This window comes from Lissotriton helveticus, chromosome 9 (genome assembly GCF_964261635.1).
Source record: "Lissotriton helveticus chromosome 9, aLisHel1.1, whole genome shotgun sequence".
Taxonomy (NCBI): Eukaryota; Metazoa; Chordata; class Amphibia; order Caudata; family Salamandridae; genus Lissotriton; species Lissotriton helveticus.
In genome coordinates, this window is record NC_136070.1 from 681,370,546 (window position 1) to 681,387,662 (window position 17,117).

Sequence of the window (17,117 nt, forward strand, 5' to 3'; positions counted from 1 at the left end):
AGGTTCCTGAGGATGACAGGAAGGATTTTCAAGAGGTAATCTCGGACACCCAAGCGGCTGCGAGACAGGTCATCCAGAGTGGTTTGGACACTGCAGACTCGGTGGCAAGAGTCATGGGTTCCTCTGTGGCTACTAGGAGAGCGGCTTGGCTCAAATCTTCAGAGTTTTCTGCTGATGTACAGTCTGCTTTAATGGACTTACCCTTTGATGGTTCAGGTCTGTTTGGAAAGAAGGCTGATACTGCCTTGGAACGTTTTAAGGACAGTAGGGCCACTGCAAAATCTTTAGGCCTTCAATCCAGAGGTACTACCGGAAGACGTTTCAGAGGATTTGGCCGATCTTCCTTTCGATCTTACAGATCATTCCAGCAGCAGCAGCCTCAGCAGCAGCAGCAGAACACGCTGTACAAGTCGTACAGAGGCAGACAAAGACCCCGTCCTAGAGGTCGTCAAGCTTCCTCCTCCTCCTCCTCCTCTCCTTCCCAACCCCCGGCCAACGCAGCAAAGCAGCCCTAGATCCGCCATTCCCGATCATGTGGGCCCAGTAGGGGGTCGGCTTACTCATTTTCTACAAGATTGGGAATTTATAACATCGGATCTTTGGGTTCTCAATCTTGTAGAGAATGGGTATGCTCTTCCTTTCCAGGAATTCCCTCCCAATTACCCTCCTTGCCAGGGTTATTGTTCAGAAGACCATCTGCTTCTCTTGCAGGAAGAAGTCCTGGCATTGATTCGAAAGGGTGCAATAGAGGTGGTTCCAGAGCAGGAAAGGGGTCAGGGGTGCTACTCCCGGTATTTCCTGATCCCCAAGAAAGATGGCAGACTTCGGCCAATCCTGGACCTCAGGATTTTGAACCTTTACCTGAAGCAGGAAAAGTTCAAAATGCTCACTCTTGCACAGGTTCTTCAGGCGCTGTTGGAAGAGGACTGGATGGTGTCGATCGACTTGCAAGATGCGTATTTTCATATTCCCATCTTGAAGTCTCACAGAAAGTATCTCCGTTTCACGGTTGGGTCACAGCATTACCAGTTTGTGGTCCTTCCGTTTGGCCTTACTACTGCACCTCGAGCCTTCACCAAGGTGATGGCAGTTGTGGCAGCTCATCTCAGGAGAACGGGGATTCATGTATTTCCGTATCTAGACGACTGGCTGATCAAAGCGGAGTCGCCAGAGAAGGTGCTCCATCATCTGCAAGAGACAACTCAGTTGTTGCACAGGTTGGGTTTTTCGATAAATGTACCCAAGTCTCACCTGGTGCCCTCACAGCGCAACCTGTTCATAGGTGCGGTACTGGACACAACCGTATGTCGTGCATTCCCTCCCCCTCAAAGAATTCGCGACATACGGGAGATGATTCCTTTATTTTACAATGGAGCGGTCGTTCCAGTCCTGAAGGTCCTTCGCCTACTCGGTCTGATGGCTTCATGCATTCTGTTGGTCAACCATGCACGCTGGCACATGAGGGCACTCCAGTGGTGCCTCCGCAGGCAGTGGTATCAGCACAACGGAGATCTCGGGGAGTCAGTGAGGATCTCCAGGGAAGCTGCAGCGGATCTGTCTTGGTGGAGCGTGGAAGGCAATCTGTCACAAGGAAAGCCTTTTCAACTTCCTCCAGCGGTGGCCACAGTGATAACGGATGCATCCACTCTCGGGTGGGGTGCTCATCTGGGAGACCTGGAGGTCAAGGGTCTTTGGTCTCCAGAAGAAAGGTTGCTTCACATCAACCTTCTAGAATTGCGGGCGATACGTTTGGCGCTCAAGGCCTTCCTCCCTTCCCTTCGCGGTCAGTCAGTCCAGGTCCTGACGGACAACACGACCGCGATGTGGTACATCAACAAGCAGGGAGGAGTGGGGTCGCAGTGTCTCTGCAGAGAGGCTCTGCGCCTCTGGTCCTGGGTTCAGGACCATCAGATTTGTCTGATGGCAAATCATCTGGCCGGGGTTCTGAACGTTCGTGCAGACAGTCTCAGTCGGCAGTTCTCTGCCGATCACGAGTGGAGGCTTCACCCAGAGGTGGTTCACGACATCTTTCAGATGTGGGGGACACCTCGGGTGGACCTGTTCGCCACTCACGAGAATGCTCACTGCCTGTCATTCTGCAGTCTCCAGTATCCGATGCAAGGAGCCTTGGGGGACGCGTTTCAGTTGAGTTGGAACTCGCAGCTCCTTTACGCGTTTCCTCCCATACCCTTGATTCCTCGGGTTCTGAGGAAGATTCGCCAAGACCGGGCCCAAGTCATATTGATCGCCCCGGATTGGCCAAGAAGGGTGTGGTATTCAGACCTTCTCCACCTCTCCTCTCACCCGCCGCTCCGTCTCCCTTACAGGGCAGATCTCCTCTCTCAGATGGAGGGGCAGGTTCTACACCCCCACCTCCAGACCTTACACCTTCATGCCTGGAGATTGAGCGGGGCAACCTGATTTCTTTTTCTCTCCCTCACGATGTGGTGGATGTCATTTTGTCGGCCAGGCGTGACTCCACTAAGTCCATCTATTCTTATAGGTGGTCTAAATTTGTTGTTTGGTGCAGGGAGAAGTCTATAGACCCTTTGAGGTCCCATTTATCTGATGTGCTCCAGTTTGCCCTTTCCCTGGCCCAGCAGGGGCTTGCTGTTGCCACGGTGAAGGGATATCTGTCTGCGCTGTCGGCATTTATCTCTATGCCTGACCAGCCTTCTCTTTTTAAGTCTCCCATTGTTTTAAGGTTTCTGAAGGGCCTTACTAATAGGTTCCCTCCTACACCTTTTGTTGTGCCTCAGTGGGATTTGAACCTAGTTTTGACATTTTTAATGGGTGCTCCCTTTGAGCCTCTTCATAAGTGTCCCATGAGGCTTCTGACTTTGAAAACGGTTTTTCTTGTTGCAATCACCTCGGCAAGGAGGGTAAGTGAGCTTCAAGCTCTTAGTTCCAAGCCCCCATTCCTGACCATTCATGCTGAACGAATGGTTCTTAGGACCAGGGCTGCTTTTCTGCCTAAGGTGGTGACTCCTTTCCACCTTGGTCAATCCATTACCCTTCCTACCTTTTATCCTCCCCCTCACCCTTCCAAGGAGGAGGAGAGATTACACCGTCTTGACCCCAAGAGGGCGGTGTCTTTTTACTTGGACAGGACTAAAGACTGTCGAGTGGACGACCAGCTCTTCGTTGGCTTTGCTGGCTGCAAGAAGGGAAGAGCGGTCCATAAGAGGACTCTGTCGAGGTGGATCGTGCTCTGCATTAAGATCTGCTACTCTTTGGCTGGTAAGGACCCTCCAGAGGGTATTAGAGCACATTCGACTAGAGCAAAGTCTGCATCATCTGCTTTGTCTAGAGGTGTACCTGTTGAAGACATTTGCAGAGCCGCGACTTGGGCCTCCCTCCACACTTTCGCGAAGCACTACTGCTTGGATACCGAGGTGAGGAGGGACGGCCACTTCGCGCGCTCTGTCCTCCAAGATTTCCTGGTATAGCAGAGTGGACACCCTCCTCCGGGAGTGGGGACTGCTGTGGGACTCTATTCACAAGGTGAGGAATCCACACGGCAGATGTATCTATCAGAAGAACAAGTTACTTACCTTCGGTAACGCTTTTTCTGGTAGATACTATATCTGCCTGTGGATTCCTCACTGACCCACCCGCCTCCCCGTTGTCCACTCTTCTATGCCAGAGTTTCTATGATGTGTTATTTTATTGTCATGGAAATGTTTATTTCAAATGTTGTTATTGCATTTGCTTCACACTGTGTGTGTTACCTTGTTTCTATACTGCGTATACTGTGTATATTTCTACTATCATCGGTCCGTCCGTGTGCCTCGATGGCACGGAAAAAAGGGCGGAACTGATGTCATCACGCCGGCGTGGGCCTGTTATAGGCGCCGGTGACGTCAGCGAGGTCGCGTGCGATGCCGTGCCTCTGTGACGTCCGGATCCACGTCGGCGCGAAGCTACAAAAGAATTTCCGAATGTTGCTGACGCAAGGGGGATATTCACAAGGTGAGGAATCCACAGGCAGATATAGTATCTACCAGAAAAAGCGTTACCGAAGGTAAGTAACTTGTTCATCTTGGTGTGTGACTCCCTTGCCCTGACTAGAATGGTGGTTTCTGCCTGGTTTTGGCGTAAGCCTTAGCCAAACAGAAAATCCCAGTTCTAACATTGTTGGACAGCGGTGAGGATTAGGACTTGTGTTTGCCCAGTACCACAGCGACAGCTGGCTACATTACAAAACTCTGCATTTCTAGATAGTCACATGTTTGGGATTATTGTTTTTGATTTTCTTTTTCCTCAAGAGTGTCATTTTCTAATGGTGTTCCTGCGCTTTATGTTTAGTGGCAGAAGAGAGAAAATGACAGGGCGAGACGCCAGTAGATAGGGAGTTCCTTCCTGGGTCCAGTGTCCAATCCCTGTTCCTGTCCCCAGAGGTGTGGATAGATGGAAGAGAGGGAGTGTGGAGGAGAAATGGGTTGCTCGGGAGGGTGGTTATCCCCTGAGTGTAGTGTGTGTCTGGATTCCCCAGTATGGTAGGATCCAGTGGTGGCAGCTAAAATGTGTCCAGTGCGTGAAGTCCCATTCCCAGTTCCCAGAGTATGGTGCCTGGTGCTCAGTAAGAGGGGTACAGGTTGAGAGGCAGGGGCAGTGAGGAACTGTCTCACCAGTCTGGAGCGGGAATGTGTGGATGAGTGGTGTGTTGAACTGAAAGAGTTGGTTTGAGTTTTTTAAAGGAGCTTGCACGGGAGGTGTACCTCTTGTGGTGTGTAGGAGGTCCTGCAGAGGCACTGGACAAGAAGGTGGATGTCTGGCGGTGTGCTAGATGTCTTGCAGAGGCATTGGGGAGTGATTCTAAAAGGAGTGGCTTGTGTATCTGATGATCCTGTGTAGGAGAAGAGGTTCATGTGTAGCCCAGCTAGGTCCCAGTAGAATGGGAGGGGTGTAGGGGCTCACGTCCTGTCTCAGTGGAAGCGGAGTGAGTGTGGGACGGTGTGTCCCACGTTGGCCCGAAACCCTGTCTCAGGGCCTGGAGGGTTCCCTAAGGGAGCGCCAGGTCAGGGGCCTAGGCTGTACTTACAGGTCATTTGAGGAGGATCTTCCTGTGTCTAGAGGAAGGGGAGTGTCTGTAACCAGAACTCCGGTGGTCCTGGTGTTGGGCAGTACCGCTCCTAAGTGGAGGGTGCAGAAGTCCTGGTTCACTGGGCATTTGACCGTCCAGAGTGCTTGATCATTTTTGGGGCCTCTGGAGGTCGTTCCCCGAGGAGGGGGGAGGCCAGGCTCAGGTTCAGCCTGACCTGGAGTGAAGGGCATCTGTAATCAGTGTCCTGACCGGTTTTGGCTTCCAGGGGTACCGCTCCAAGGTGGGAGGGTGCAGAACTATGGAAGGGGGTGCAGAGGGACGGTGTCCTTACCTCTGAACCCGGTGTAACCTGAGGGTTTAGATCCTAGGTTGGGAGATTAGGAAACTTCCAGGTTAAGAAGGAATCTCTGCCAAAGTAGATCAGCTGAAGAGACTGAGGAGGCTGCCCTTGCTGTGTGCTCTGGGGCCCACCTGCAGTTTGTTGTTTCCACTAAGGTAGAGGAAAGGGGGCTTTGCTGTGTGCTGTGTCCCCCCACCTGCTTGAAGAGGGACTGTGCTGTGTGCTTTGTACCTCTGAAGTGAAATAGTTTCCAGATCCCAGGTGGTAGACCAGTTGATGGAGTGAGGTCCTGATCTGGTGGGAAAGTTGTGTTCAGGTGAGTGCTTCCCTGGGAGGGTGCGGAACCCCAGAAGTAGAGGTAGGGTGGGGCATTCTTGTCCGTGACCTCTGGTCAGCCTGAGGGTATGGTCCCTAGGTTGAAGGATCAGTAGTAGTTGTAGCTACACTGAGAGGGAGAGTGGAGAATAGCTATTGTGTGCCAGGGGTTACTGACCCCCACTCTGTGGATTGGTCAGGACCTGTGACATTTGGATGGCCTAGGGCCTGGTCCTGGCCGTGGACGACTAGGGAGTACCAATGGGGTATCCTAGTTGTGCCAGAGAGCTCTTGCTGAGAGAAATCCATGTGGGTTCAGAGTGGCGCAAAACCGGAGGGTGTCCCTGCCGTGCGGGACCGTGTCCGTGTTTTGTCACCCAAATCAGGGAAGCCCATCAAGGGAGTGATTGGTCTACCCTGCATTTTGGCTGGAAGGGGGTTGTGTTGGACCTGGCCCTTTTTGGCAGGTTCACCCCGAAACTTTTTGCTTTTTCCTAGCCTATTTCTGTAACCTAGTGTTGGTGATTCTAGGGCTCTGCGCACTTTTTCACTGTGGTACAGTGTAAAGTGTGTGAGCCCTCTGTGTATGTGTGGTGAGTTACCTGCCCTCCCATAGGAATGCATGGGGAATATGTGTGACCATGGTAGTTCCTGATGTGTGGGGAGTGCAGGGTCGAGTTTGGTATGTGCGAACTCATGAGATTGAATGCTGCGCAATGATGTATGCGGCATGAATGTGTCTAGTGTGGAAGTGCCGCTTCTAGACATGGGTGTGCGTGTGTAGTGAGTGTGCTGACACGTGATTGGCTGGAGCCTGGCTCCAGGAGTCTGGATAGGTCTGCCCAGTGGTGAGTGTTGAGATTAGCATGCTGATGTGAGGGGAGGGGTGCACCTGGGTCCTGAATAGGGCTGGGCTTTCCCCACACAATGCTGGCTCCGCCCCCTGTGGTGCGACTGATGACCCTAGCCTGACTAGTGAATGGGAGGGGTGGCTGAGCTCATCAAAGGGGCTCCCAAACCAGCTGCGCCTGTTTTTTCCCCCACCCTGCACCTTTAGACAAAGGAATTCAATGTATAAAAAGGGGCGGTGTCTCCTTCTAAAATGTTCTTGTTTTGCTACTTGAATCCTGCCAGGGGCGTCCTGCTGCTTGGGCCCAGGGGAAGGCTTGCCTCCCTGGGCCCTGCCCAGCCCCTGGATACCTGATGGACTTGGAGGCTGGAGGACTTTCCTTTTTCTTGGGAGTTGTTTGCTCCATCTTTTGGTGCCCAGGACTTTATGGGTTCCTCCTGCCCTCTTCACCTATGGAGGCTGTGTTCCTGGAACCCTCCTTGTTGTGGGGGTCATTTGCTGGGGCCTTTGGTGCTGCCTGTGCCCTAGTGCCCGGGAGGCGCTTTGTCTTGTCCCTAGCGCTGAGAGCACTTCGTCTCACTTATGGCGCTTGAGAGTGCTGTATTTTGCTTGTACCGCTGGGAGCGTTTTGCCTTTCCCCAGGTGCTTGGAGACGCTTTTGTTCCGCTTCCTTGATGGGTGCCCACCCCGTTTCTGCTTTCGTTTCGTGCACCGAGGGTGCCCACCCCTCGGTGCAGCCCCACAAAGAGAGTGCGGCCGCAGCCGCGGCAAAACCGGAAGTCCGGCCCGCATCCGCCTGACTGTGGGCGGGGCCGGAATGCAGTCACTTCCGCTTCCCCCTGCCTGGGGGAAGCCGTGCCATGGTTACCGGTCTCCCGTAGGGAGAGGGAGACCGGAGATGCCTGCCTGCCCGCCCGCCTGCAGCCTACTGGAAGAGCAGGGCAGGGCTCCGGTGCTGAAGAGGAGCCCCGCGCTGCTGGAAGGAGACCAGCCGTGCTTCCCGCCCCCGCAGGACCAGCGAGATCCCGGTGAGTGCGGGGGCAGTTTCGTTGTACTCAGAGCGGCCCCGGTTGACAGAGGGCTGCTCCGAGGGAAAGAGGGGGCATTTGTTCTCCAGAGCCTACGAGGCTCCGACCCGGCATCTTTGTTGACGAGCCCAGAGAGGCTCAGGGGGCATTTCGTTTGATCACGAGTCCCCAGAGGGGGGACTCCAACGACGGCGCAATTGTGTTTTCCTGCACCTCTGAATGTGTTTTGATGCATCATGTGCTTGTTCTTACACCGCTGAATGTATATTTAAGCATCATGTGTTTTCCTTTCCTACACCTCTGAATGTGGTGATACATCATGTGTAATATGTTCATGCTTATACCCCTACAGGTATTGTGATATTTAGGTGGTTGTTCTTTCTAGTACAGGTGTGCTAAAGTGATTATTATTCTATGATCTACAAAGTGCTATTTCTAACAGTATTTCTGCTAAGTGCTGATTCTGACAGCGGCCCATGTGGCCCTGTCCTGTAAATTATCCCTTGTGAATATTGCCCCTGCCAGTTGGCAAAAATGTATATTGTGTGATTACTATCTGATGTGTTTTGACAATACAAAAGTTATTTTTGTATAACCGTGTGTGGAGTTCCTTTTGTGGTGTGCCTAGGATGTTGTGGCTATTGTGTGCGTGCACAAATGCTTTACACATTGCCTCCGGGATAAGCCGGTCTGCTCATGCCAAGCTACCAAGGGGATGAGCAGGGGTTATCTTGGCGTGTGACTCCCTTGCCCTGACTAGAATGGTGGTTTCTTCCTGGTTTTGGCATAAGCCTTAGCCAACCAGAAAATCCCAGTTCTAACACATTGCTTCTTGGAAGCAAGAGCAGGAAACCTGCTCTTGCTTCCAAGAATCAAAGCAGAATTGCTTTAGGACAAGGGAAGCTGCATGTCAGCAGCTCCCCTGTCCAAAAGCAATGCCAGCTCCCACAGGAGGTGGGAAGCTCCCAGGGACCATGGGGGCATTGGGGCTCCCCCCATGGTCCCCATCAAAGAGGTCATGCCCCAGGGGATAGAATCCCTGGGGCCATGGAAGTGGGGCCACACGGCCCCCTCCCTATTGTATTTAAAAATAAAATTAGAAATAAGGCTGGGCCCCAAGTTTGGGTCCCCGGGGCCTAAACTGGCCTCAGGATCGGGGGCCACAAGGCGCCCCTCCTTAAAAATATTTTTTTTAACAAAAGTAAATGTGTGGCAATGCCCCAGGGGATGGGGTCCTTGGGGTTAAAATCGGCCATGGGGGGAGGGCCCGCGGCTCTCTTCCCATTTTTTAAAAAAAGGGGAAAAATGCTCAGGCTCTGGTGGACAGGGCTCCCAGGGCCCAAAAATAATAAAGGGAAGGGGGGCAGACAGCCCCCCTTCCAAAAAGCAAATTTTAAGAAAGCCGTTGTCTCGCAGGAGGCCCCGCCTACTACCTCCACCACTGTATAAACACACCTCCTGGGGCAATCTAAGTTGGGGGATTAAGTCCCCATGAATCCTGAGGGTCCCTGGGGGCCAACTAGCCCACCAGGTACCTCCAGTAAGCCACACACAGTGGGATTGTTGAGAGGTGGTCTGAGGCTATGCCCCTTTTTATACCTCTCTGCAAACTAGCCTCTTGGCACACTGCTGGTGGGTTGATGGGGTCTTCTTGTGTCCTGAGGACCTCAGGACTAAAGTGAACCTCATCCCAGAGACAAAAAAAATAAGGAATCACTGAAGAGCACTTCTGGACCTTGTCAGAGGTATGAGCAGGGCCACTGGAATTATGCGACTGTTTGGCTGCACCAACTTTGGCACAATTATACATTTTCTCCATTAGCCACATAATTCATCATCTGCTGCCTAATCTGCAGATTTGAACAAAAAAGCCTTGTTTCTAGCTCAAACAAATCAAACGTTACCAAAAATGCAGCGGCAAGTGTTACAGGATGGTGGAAGGTCCTTTGTAAACCTAGAATGGTCACCTGCTACTTGTTGCTAAATGTGAGTGTTAAATTCGTACTAATGGTGTGCAAGCCACTCTTACTTCTTTCTGCACCTCTCTTGCCCCTTTCTGCATTTCCGTTTCATCTTTCTGCACCTTTCTTTCTTTTTCTGCACTTCTCTTGCCGCTTTATGCATGTCTCTTCTACCTTATGCACCTTTTTTGCCTCTTTCTGCATGTCTGTTGCTTCTTTTTGTACCACACTTGCTTCTTTGTGTACCCCTCTTGTCCCTTTCTGTACCTCTCTTGCTTCTTTCTGCACCCCCTTTCCCTTTCTGCATGTCTGTTGCTTCTTTCTGTACTTCTCTTGTCTCTTTCTCTACCCCTCTTTCCCTTTCTGCATGTCTGTTGCTTTTTTCTGTACTTCTCTTGTCTCTTTCTCCACCCCTCTTCCCTCTTTCTGCATCTGTTGCTTCTTTCTGCATTTATCTTGCGTCTTTCTGTACATCTCTTTCTTCTTTCTGCATCCCTTGTGCCTCTTTCTGCACCCCTCTTCTCTTTCTGCACTCCTCTTGCCTATTTCGGCACCTCTGTTCCTTCTTTCTGCACTTCTTTTGTTGCTTTATGTACCTCTCTTGATTCTTTCTGCACCCCTCGTGCTTCTTTCTCCACCCCTCTTCTCTCTTTCCACACACCTCTTGCCTCTTTCTGTACCTCTGTTGCTTCTTTCTGTACTTCTTTTGTTTCTTTCTGCACCTCTCTTGCTTCTTTCTGCACCCCTCTTGCTTCTTTCTCCACCCCTCCTCCCCCATTCTGCATCTCTGTTGCTTCTTTCTGCACTTCTCTTGCCGGTTTCTGCACCTCTGTTGCTTCTTTCTGTACTTCTTTTGTTTCTGTCTGCAACTTTCTAGATTCTTTCTACATACCTCTTGCCGCTGTCTGCACCCCTCTTCCCTCTTTCTGTACCCCTTTGCCTGTTTCTGCAACTCTCTTGCCTCTTTTTGCAGTTCTCTTGCCTCCTTCTGTACCTCACTTGCCTCTTTCTGCGCATCTCTTACTCTTTCAGTACATCTGTTGCTTCTTTCTGTACTTTTCTTCCTTCTTTCTGCACCCCTCCTGCCTCTCTCTGTATCTCTCCTGCCCCTTTGTGCACCTCTCTTCCCTTTTTCTGCACCCCTCTTGCATCTTTTTGCACCTCTGTTGGTTCTTTCTGCACTACTGTTGCTTCTTTCTGTACCTCACTTGCCTCTTTCTGCACTTCTCTTGCTTCTTTATACACCTCTGTTGCTTCTTTCATCAATTCTCTTGCCTCTTTCTGCACTTCTCTTGCTTATTTCTACACATCTGTTGCTTCTTTCATCAATTCTCTTGCCTCTTCTGCACCCCCTGCCTCTTTCTGTACCTCTCTTGCCTTTTTGTGTACCTCGACTACCTCTTTCTGCTCCCCTCTTGCCTTTTTTAGCACCTCTCTTGGTTCATTCTGCACTGCTCTTGCTTCCTTCTGCACCTCACTTGCCTCTTTCTGCACTTCTCTTGCTTCTTTCTGCACCTCTGTTGCCTCTTTCTGTATACTTTCCACTTTCTGCACCTCTTGTACCTCCCTACTGCTTGGGGATTGATCCAGGAGGGTGATCCCCAAGCAGGCAGCCACCCACTAGGCACCAGGGAGGGGGGAGCGGCCCCTTGGGCAAGGGCCTTTGCTCCCCCATATGAATTTGGGCACATTTAGTCTTTCTGCACCCCCTTGGGGGCAGATGGGGCAGTAGCCCCCAATCTGCCCTCCTGGAAGGGTAGAAAGCCACCTATATACCAGGGATTTTTGTTTACATTTTAATTAGGGATGGGGTTGCCTAATATGGGCATGCCAATGCATCCACCCCGGCCACAACATCACAGTCTTTCTGCCCAATGTCCCCCAATCTGCCCCCTGGGGGAACAGAAAGCACCCTAGATGCCAGGGATTCTTTTTTTCTAGGCCCGGGGTGGGGTCTGCCCAGAATGGGCATGCAAATGCCCCCACCCTAGCACCCAAAGAAAACAAAAGACTTTCTGCCCCCCAGGCGGCAGATGGGGCAATAGACCTCGATCTGCTCCCGGGGGGGAGGAGGGGGGGATGCAGAAAGCCCACGAAGCACCAGGGATTTTTTATATATAGGTAGGGGTGGAGGATGCCCGGAATGGGCATGTCAATGCCCCCATCCAAATACAAAATGCTACAGTCTTTCTGCACCCCCCTGGGAGGCAGATGGGCAATAGCACCTTATATGCACTCCCCGGGGGTAAAAAGCCCACTAGCCACTAGGGATTTTCTTTTTTTCCAAAGTTCGGGGTGGGGTCTGGCAAGAATGGACATGCCAATGCCCCCATCCACCTCAAAAAGATGCCACAGTCTTTCTGCAGGAGGTTCTGGGTAGGGAAACGTTGGGGGATCCACGCAAGCCATAGCTCATTGGACTCCCCTGGTGTCTAGTTTTCAGAAATGTGTGTGTTTGATAGGTTTCCCTAGATGGCCGCCAAGCCCGGGGCCAAAAACCAAGGTGACACCCCTTTCAAAACCAGGTTGTTTGTTGATAGGTCATTTTGATGTCTCATCAATCATTTTAGGCCCTTGCCTGTTGCGGGTACTAGACCAACCCACACAAGTGAGGTACCATTTTAATCAATAGACCTTGGTAAATACTGTGTAGAAGGAAATGTGTGGATCGACGCAGATTCCAGAACTTTCCCACACAGAAATTTGAGAAAAAATTATTTTTTCAGCTAAATTTGAGGTTTGCAACTGATTCTGGGTAGGGAAATGTTGGGAGACCCACGCAAGCTGTACCTTGCTAGACTACCCTGGGTGTCTAGGTTTCAGATATGTGTGGTTTTGGTAGGTTTCTCTAAATGGCCGCCGAGCCCGGGGCCAAAAACTCATGGTACCTCCCTTGTTAAACCGGGGTGTTTTGTGATAGGTAATTTTGATGTTGCCTCAATAGGTTTTGGGCCCTTGTCTGTCGCCGGTACTTGACCCACCCACACACGTGAGTTACCATTTTTGTCGGAAGACTTTGGGGAATGCGGGGTGAGTGGAATTTTGTGGATCCAGACACATTCCAGAACTTTCCATCACAGAAATGTGAGGAAAATGTGGTTTTTTTGTGTGCAAATTTTGAGGTTTGCAAGGGATTCTGGGTAACAGACCCTAGTGAGAGCCATACAAGTCACCCCATCCTAAATTCGCTTGGGTTTCAATTTTTTCAAAAATGTGTAGGTTTGCTAGGTTTCCGTAGGTGCTGGCAGAGCTAGAGTTCAAAATCTACAGCTAGCAAAATCTTTGCAAAATAGTGGCAGCTTTCATTGGAAAATGTGCTGTGTCCATGTTGCGTTGAGCCGTTTCCTGTTGCGGGCTCTAGGCCTACCCACACAAGTGAGGTATCATTTCTCTCGGAAGACTTTGGGGAATGCGGGTGAGTGGACCCACCCACACAAGTGAGGTACCATTTTTCTCGGAAGATTTTGGGGAATGCGGGGTGGGTGGAATTTTATGGATCCACGCAGATTCCAGAACTTTCTACCACAGAAATGTGAGGAAAATGTGGGGTTTTTTTTAAACAAATTTTGAGGTTTGCAAGGAATTCGAGGTAACAGAACCAGGTGAGAGCCAGTCAAGTCACCCCATCCTGGATTCTCCTGGGTGTCTAGTTTTGAAAAATGTATAGGTTTGCTAGGTTTCCCTAGGTGCAGGCAGAGCTAAGGTCAAAATCTGCAGCTAGGCACTTTGACAAAAAAGGGTCAATTTTTACTGGGAAAATGTGGAGTGTCCACATTGCGTTTTGGGCCATTTCGTGCCGCGAGCACTAGGCCTACTCACACAAGTGAGGTGCCATTTTTCTTGGAAGAATGTAGGGAACGCAGGGCGGAAGGAATTTTGTGGATCCACACAGAATCCAGAACTTTCCACCACAGAAATGTGAGGAAAATGTGTTTTTTTACAAAGTTTTAAGTTTGCAAGGGATTCTGCATAATAGAACCTGGTGGGAGCCAATCAAGTTACTCCATCCTGGATTTCCCTGGGTGTCTAGTTTACAATAGATATAGGTTTGCTAGGTTTCCCTAGGTGCCGGCAGAGCTAGGGTTCAAAATCTACAGCTAGGCACTTTGCAAAAAAAGGGTCAGTTTTCACTGTAAAAATAAAGCGTAAAAATAAAGTGTATCCACGTTGCGTTTTGAGCTGTTTCGTGTCGTGGGCACTAGGCCTACCCACACAAGTGAGGTATCATTTTTCTCAGGAGACCTAGGGTAACACAGATTTGTTGAGAAACTGTTATTACCTATTGGCTTTCGATGCATTTCTGACTTGAAATTTGAAAGACAATGTGTAAAAAATAAGTCATTTTGAAAAATGAGCTATAATTCTCATGCTAGTATAGGTACTCTCAATTTCGAAAATGTGCAAATATCCACTGTATCTAAACTCTATATTTTGTTCCAATTTCAGAAATTCCTAGGTGTTTCTCATACTGATTTTTTTCAATGTATATATTTTCCCAAATGAATTGCCATATACACGGTACATAATAAAAAACTACTGCAAGACGCTGCTCAGTTATTGGCTCTGGGTTCGTTGGGTTCTTGGTGAACCTACAAGTCCCATATATCCCCACAACAAGAAAGGCCCAGCGGATGTAAAAGTATATTGTTTTCAAACAGCTGTCATAATTAGAAGAAGTTACAGGTGAAAATGTTGACACAAATGGCTGTTTTTTTCAACTAATTTCCAATTTTTCCTATATTCAACTGTTAGTTTCTGGAAAGAAACCTCAAAGAATCTACACACATGATCCCTTGCTGAATTCAGATTGTTGTCTACTTTTCTAAAATGTATAGCTTTCCAGGATCCATTATTGCTTTAATACCCATTTCTACCATTAATTGGAAAGAGGTTGAAAGCACAAAAATAGCAAAAATAGTCCATGTCCCAGAGAAATGCCAAAACTGTGTAAAAAATGTTGGCTTTCTGACAAAAGTCTGCTTGTGCCTGAAAGCTGGGAAGATGGTGATTTCAGCACCATGCCCCCTTTTTTAATACCATTTGCAGGGGAACAAACAGACGCTTTCGTCTGTAGCCCTTTTTTCCCATTTCCCCCCCCCAAAAAACAAAATTTAGCTGTATTTGGCTCATTTCTGGGTCTCCTCCTAAGGAATCCACAAACCCCGGGTACCTTTAGAATTGACATGTTGTTTGGAAGAAAAGGACGCAAATTTGGCTTGTGTACCTTATGTGGTCAAAAGGTTACAGGGACCTAATCGCAAACTACCCCAAATAGCCCAAAAAAGGCTTAGCATAGGGGAGGAAAAGGACAAGCAGTAAAGGGATTAATGTATATGTATACATATATATATTTCTTCGCATTGCTTGTGTAGCAGCCACCTCAAACTCCTGACCAGAGGGCGCGTCATCACGCCAGAACACCCAAGCTCGGTCCGTATTTATGAAATGTACACTCCTCTGCAAACAAGGATTGACGACAGGCTAGTACAGGTGAAACGCGTCCAATCAGCCGACAAATAAAGCTTATATTTGTCAAAACTCGGCGTTGTCAATCCTTGTTAGCAGAGGAGTGTAAATTTCATACATATAAATATATATATATATACATATATATATATATATGTGTGTGTATATATATTATCTACTGGCGTTCATCAGTAGGTAGTTATAGTTAGGACATTGTTTCCATAGGAAATTCGCAACATTCTATTTGGAATAACTTTGGCGCCGGTTGACGAATCTTCACGAAATTCTCAAAGACGATGGGGCGCTCCGCTCCTTCCCTGAAAGTTTCGGGGTGATTCGAGAAGCGGGGACAGAGAAAAAAGGGGGTCCCAAAACGTGTTTTCCCAATGCCATTTTCAATAGGGTTCTTTAAGTGAGGCTACAGCCCGAACTGCTGAACGGAATTACACCAAATATGGCAAAAAGGTAGAGTTTGGTTAGCAGATTACGCTTTTTGGTGTAAATCCATTCAGTAACTCCTTAGAAAATCAAAAGTAAAACCATAGATATATCTATAGATGAAGTACCATACGCGTACCGTCCGAGGACAGTACGCGTACCATTACGAGCACGAGCTGCATGCTAATTGGCTAAAAACTGTCAGTCAACACTCCAAACCAGGAACTGTTGGCAGCCATCTTGTGCCTCGGTAGAACCGAGGCACGAGAAAACAGAAAAAGAAACGCAAAAAACATGAAAAGGAGGCAGGGTAGAAACACCCTGACCCCCTAGGCCTGCTTAGGGGGTCCAGAAGGACCCCCAAGGCCCCAAAACATTTTCTTTTTTTTAAATCACGGGATACGGGTATGGTACGCGTATCCTGCCGATCCCCCCAAAGAAATTAAGGCACCACTCTGCAAACGCGCCGCCTGGCGCGTTTGCAGAGGGGGAAATAATTCCCCTTGAAGACTGGGGGTCCCTGGACGCCAAGTAGCCCACCAGGAACCTCCAGTATGCGCCAGGGGGCTGCCTTGCAGAGACGTGTAAAGAGGCCACACTCGTTTTTACACTTCTCTGTAATGCAGCCCCTTTGTGCATACTGGAGGTTCCTGCTGGGCTAGTTGGCCCCCAGGGACCCCCAGTATTCAAGGGGAATTAGTTCCCCCTCTTATAACATGCCAGGGGGCTGCCTTTCAGAGACGTGTAAAGAGGCCACGCCCCTTTTTACACCTCTCTGCAACGCAGCCCTCTGGCGCATACTGGAGGATGTATGACGTTACAACCCATACTTTTACAACGCATGCCTTAACAACGCATTTTTTACAACGAAACATCCTTTACAACGCATTCAATTACAACGCATGCCATTACAATGGATTGTCTAAAAACTACCTTTACAACGCATTCCATTATCAGTCATACTACCTTTACAACACAAACCATTACAACGCATACCATTACATTGCATGTATGGTAAGTATTGGATAGTATAGGGGTATAACTGACTATTCTAACACCGGGGGGTGCAACAGTAGGGTAAGTGTTGGATAGTGTAGGGGTAAAAATTACTATTCTAACTCCAGGGGGTGCAACAGTAGGGTAAGTGTTGGATAGTGTAGGGGTAAAAATTACTATTCTAACTCCAGGGGGTGCAACAGTAGGGTAAGTTTTGGATAGTGTAAGGGTACTATGCATTGTAGTGGTATGCGTTTGTAATGTTATGCTTTGTAATGACTGCGTTGTAATGAAATGCGTTGTAATGGTATGCGTTGAAGTGTCATGCATTGTAATGGTTGCGTTGTAATGGCATGCGATGTAATGGATCTTGCGTTGTAAAAGTTTTGTTGTAATGGTAGTGCGTTGTAAAAGTTGCGATGTAAAGTTTGTTTCCCATACTGGAGGTTCCTGGTGGGCTAGTTGGCACCAGGGATCCCCAGTATTCAAGGGGAATTAGTTCCCCCTCTGCAAACGCAGCAGTGGGCTGCCTTGCAGAGACGTGTAAAGAGGCCACGCCCCTTTTTACACCTCTCTGCAACGCAGCACCCTGACGCATACTGGAGGATGTATGACGTTACAACACATACTTTTACAATTTTAAACACACCACATACTGCTACAAACAATTGGTTAA

General features: G+C 49.2%; 1 protein-coding gene across 1 annotated transcript in view; it reads left to right on the forward strand.

Annotated features, from left to right (window-relative positions):
• Nucleotides 1-7,450: 7,450 nt before the first annotated feature.
• LOC144783240 (maestro heat-like repeat-containing protein family member 1) overlaps nucleotides 7,451-17,117 on the forward strand; it is a 72,412-nt gene continuing 62,745 nt past the window's right edge. The window contains exon 1 of the mRNA XM_078662322.1: nucleotides 7,451-7,580. Within this exon, the coding sequence (XP_078518448.1) occupies nucleotides 7,451-7,580 (130 nt within the window). The remainder of the gene's footprint in view (nucleotides 7,581-17,117) is intronic.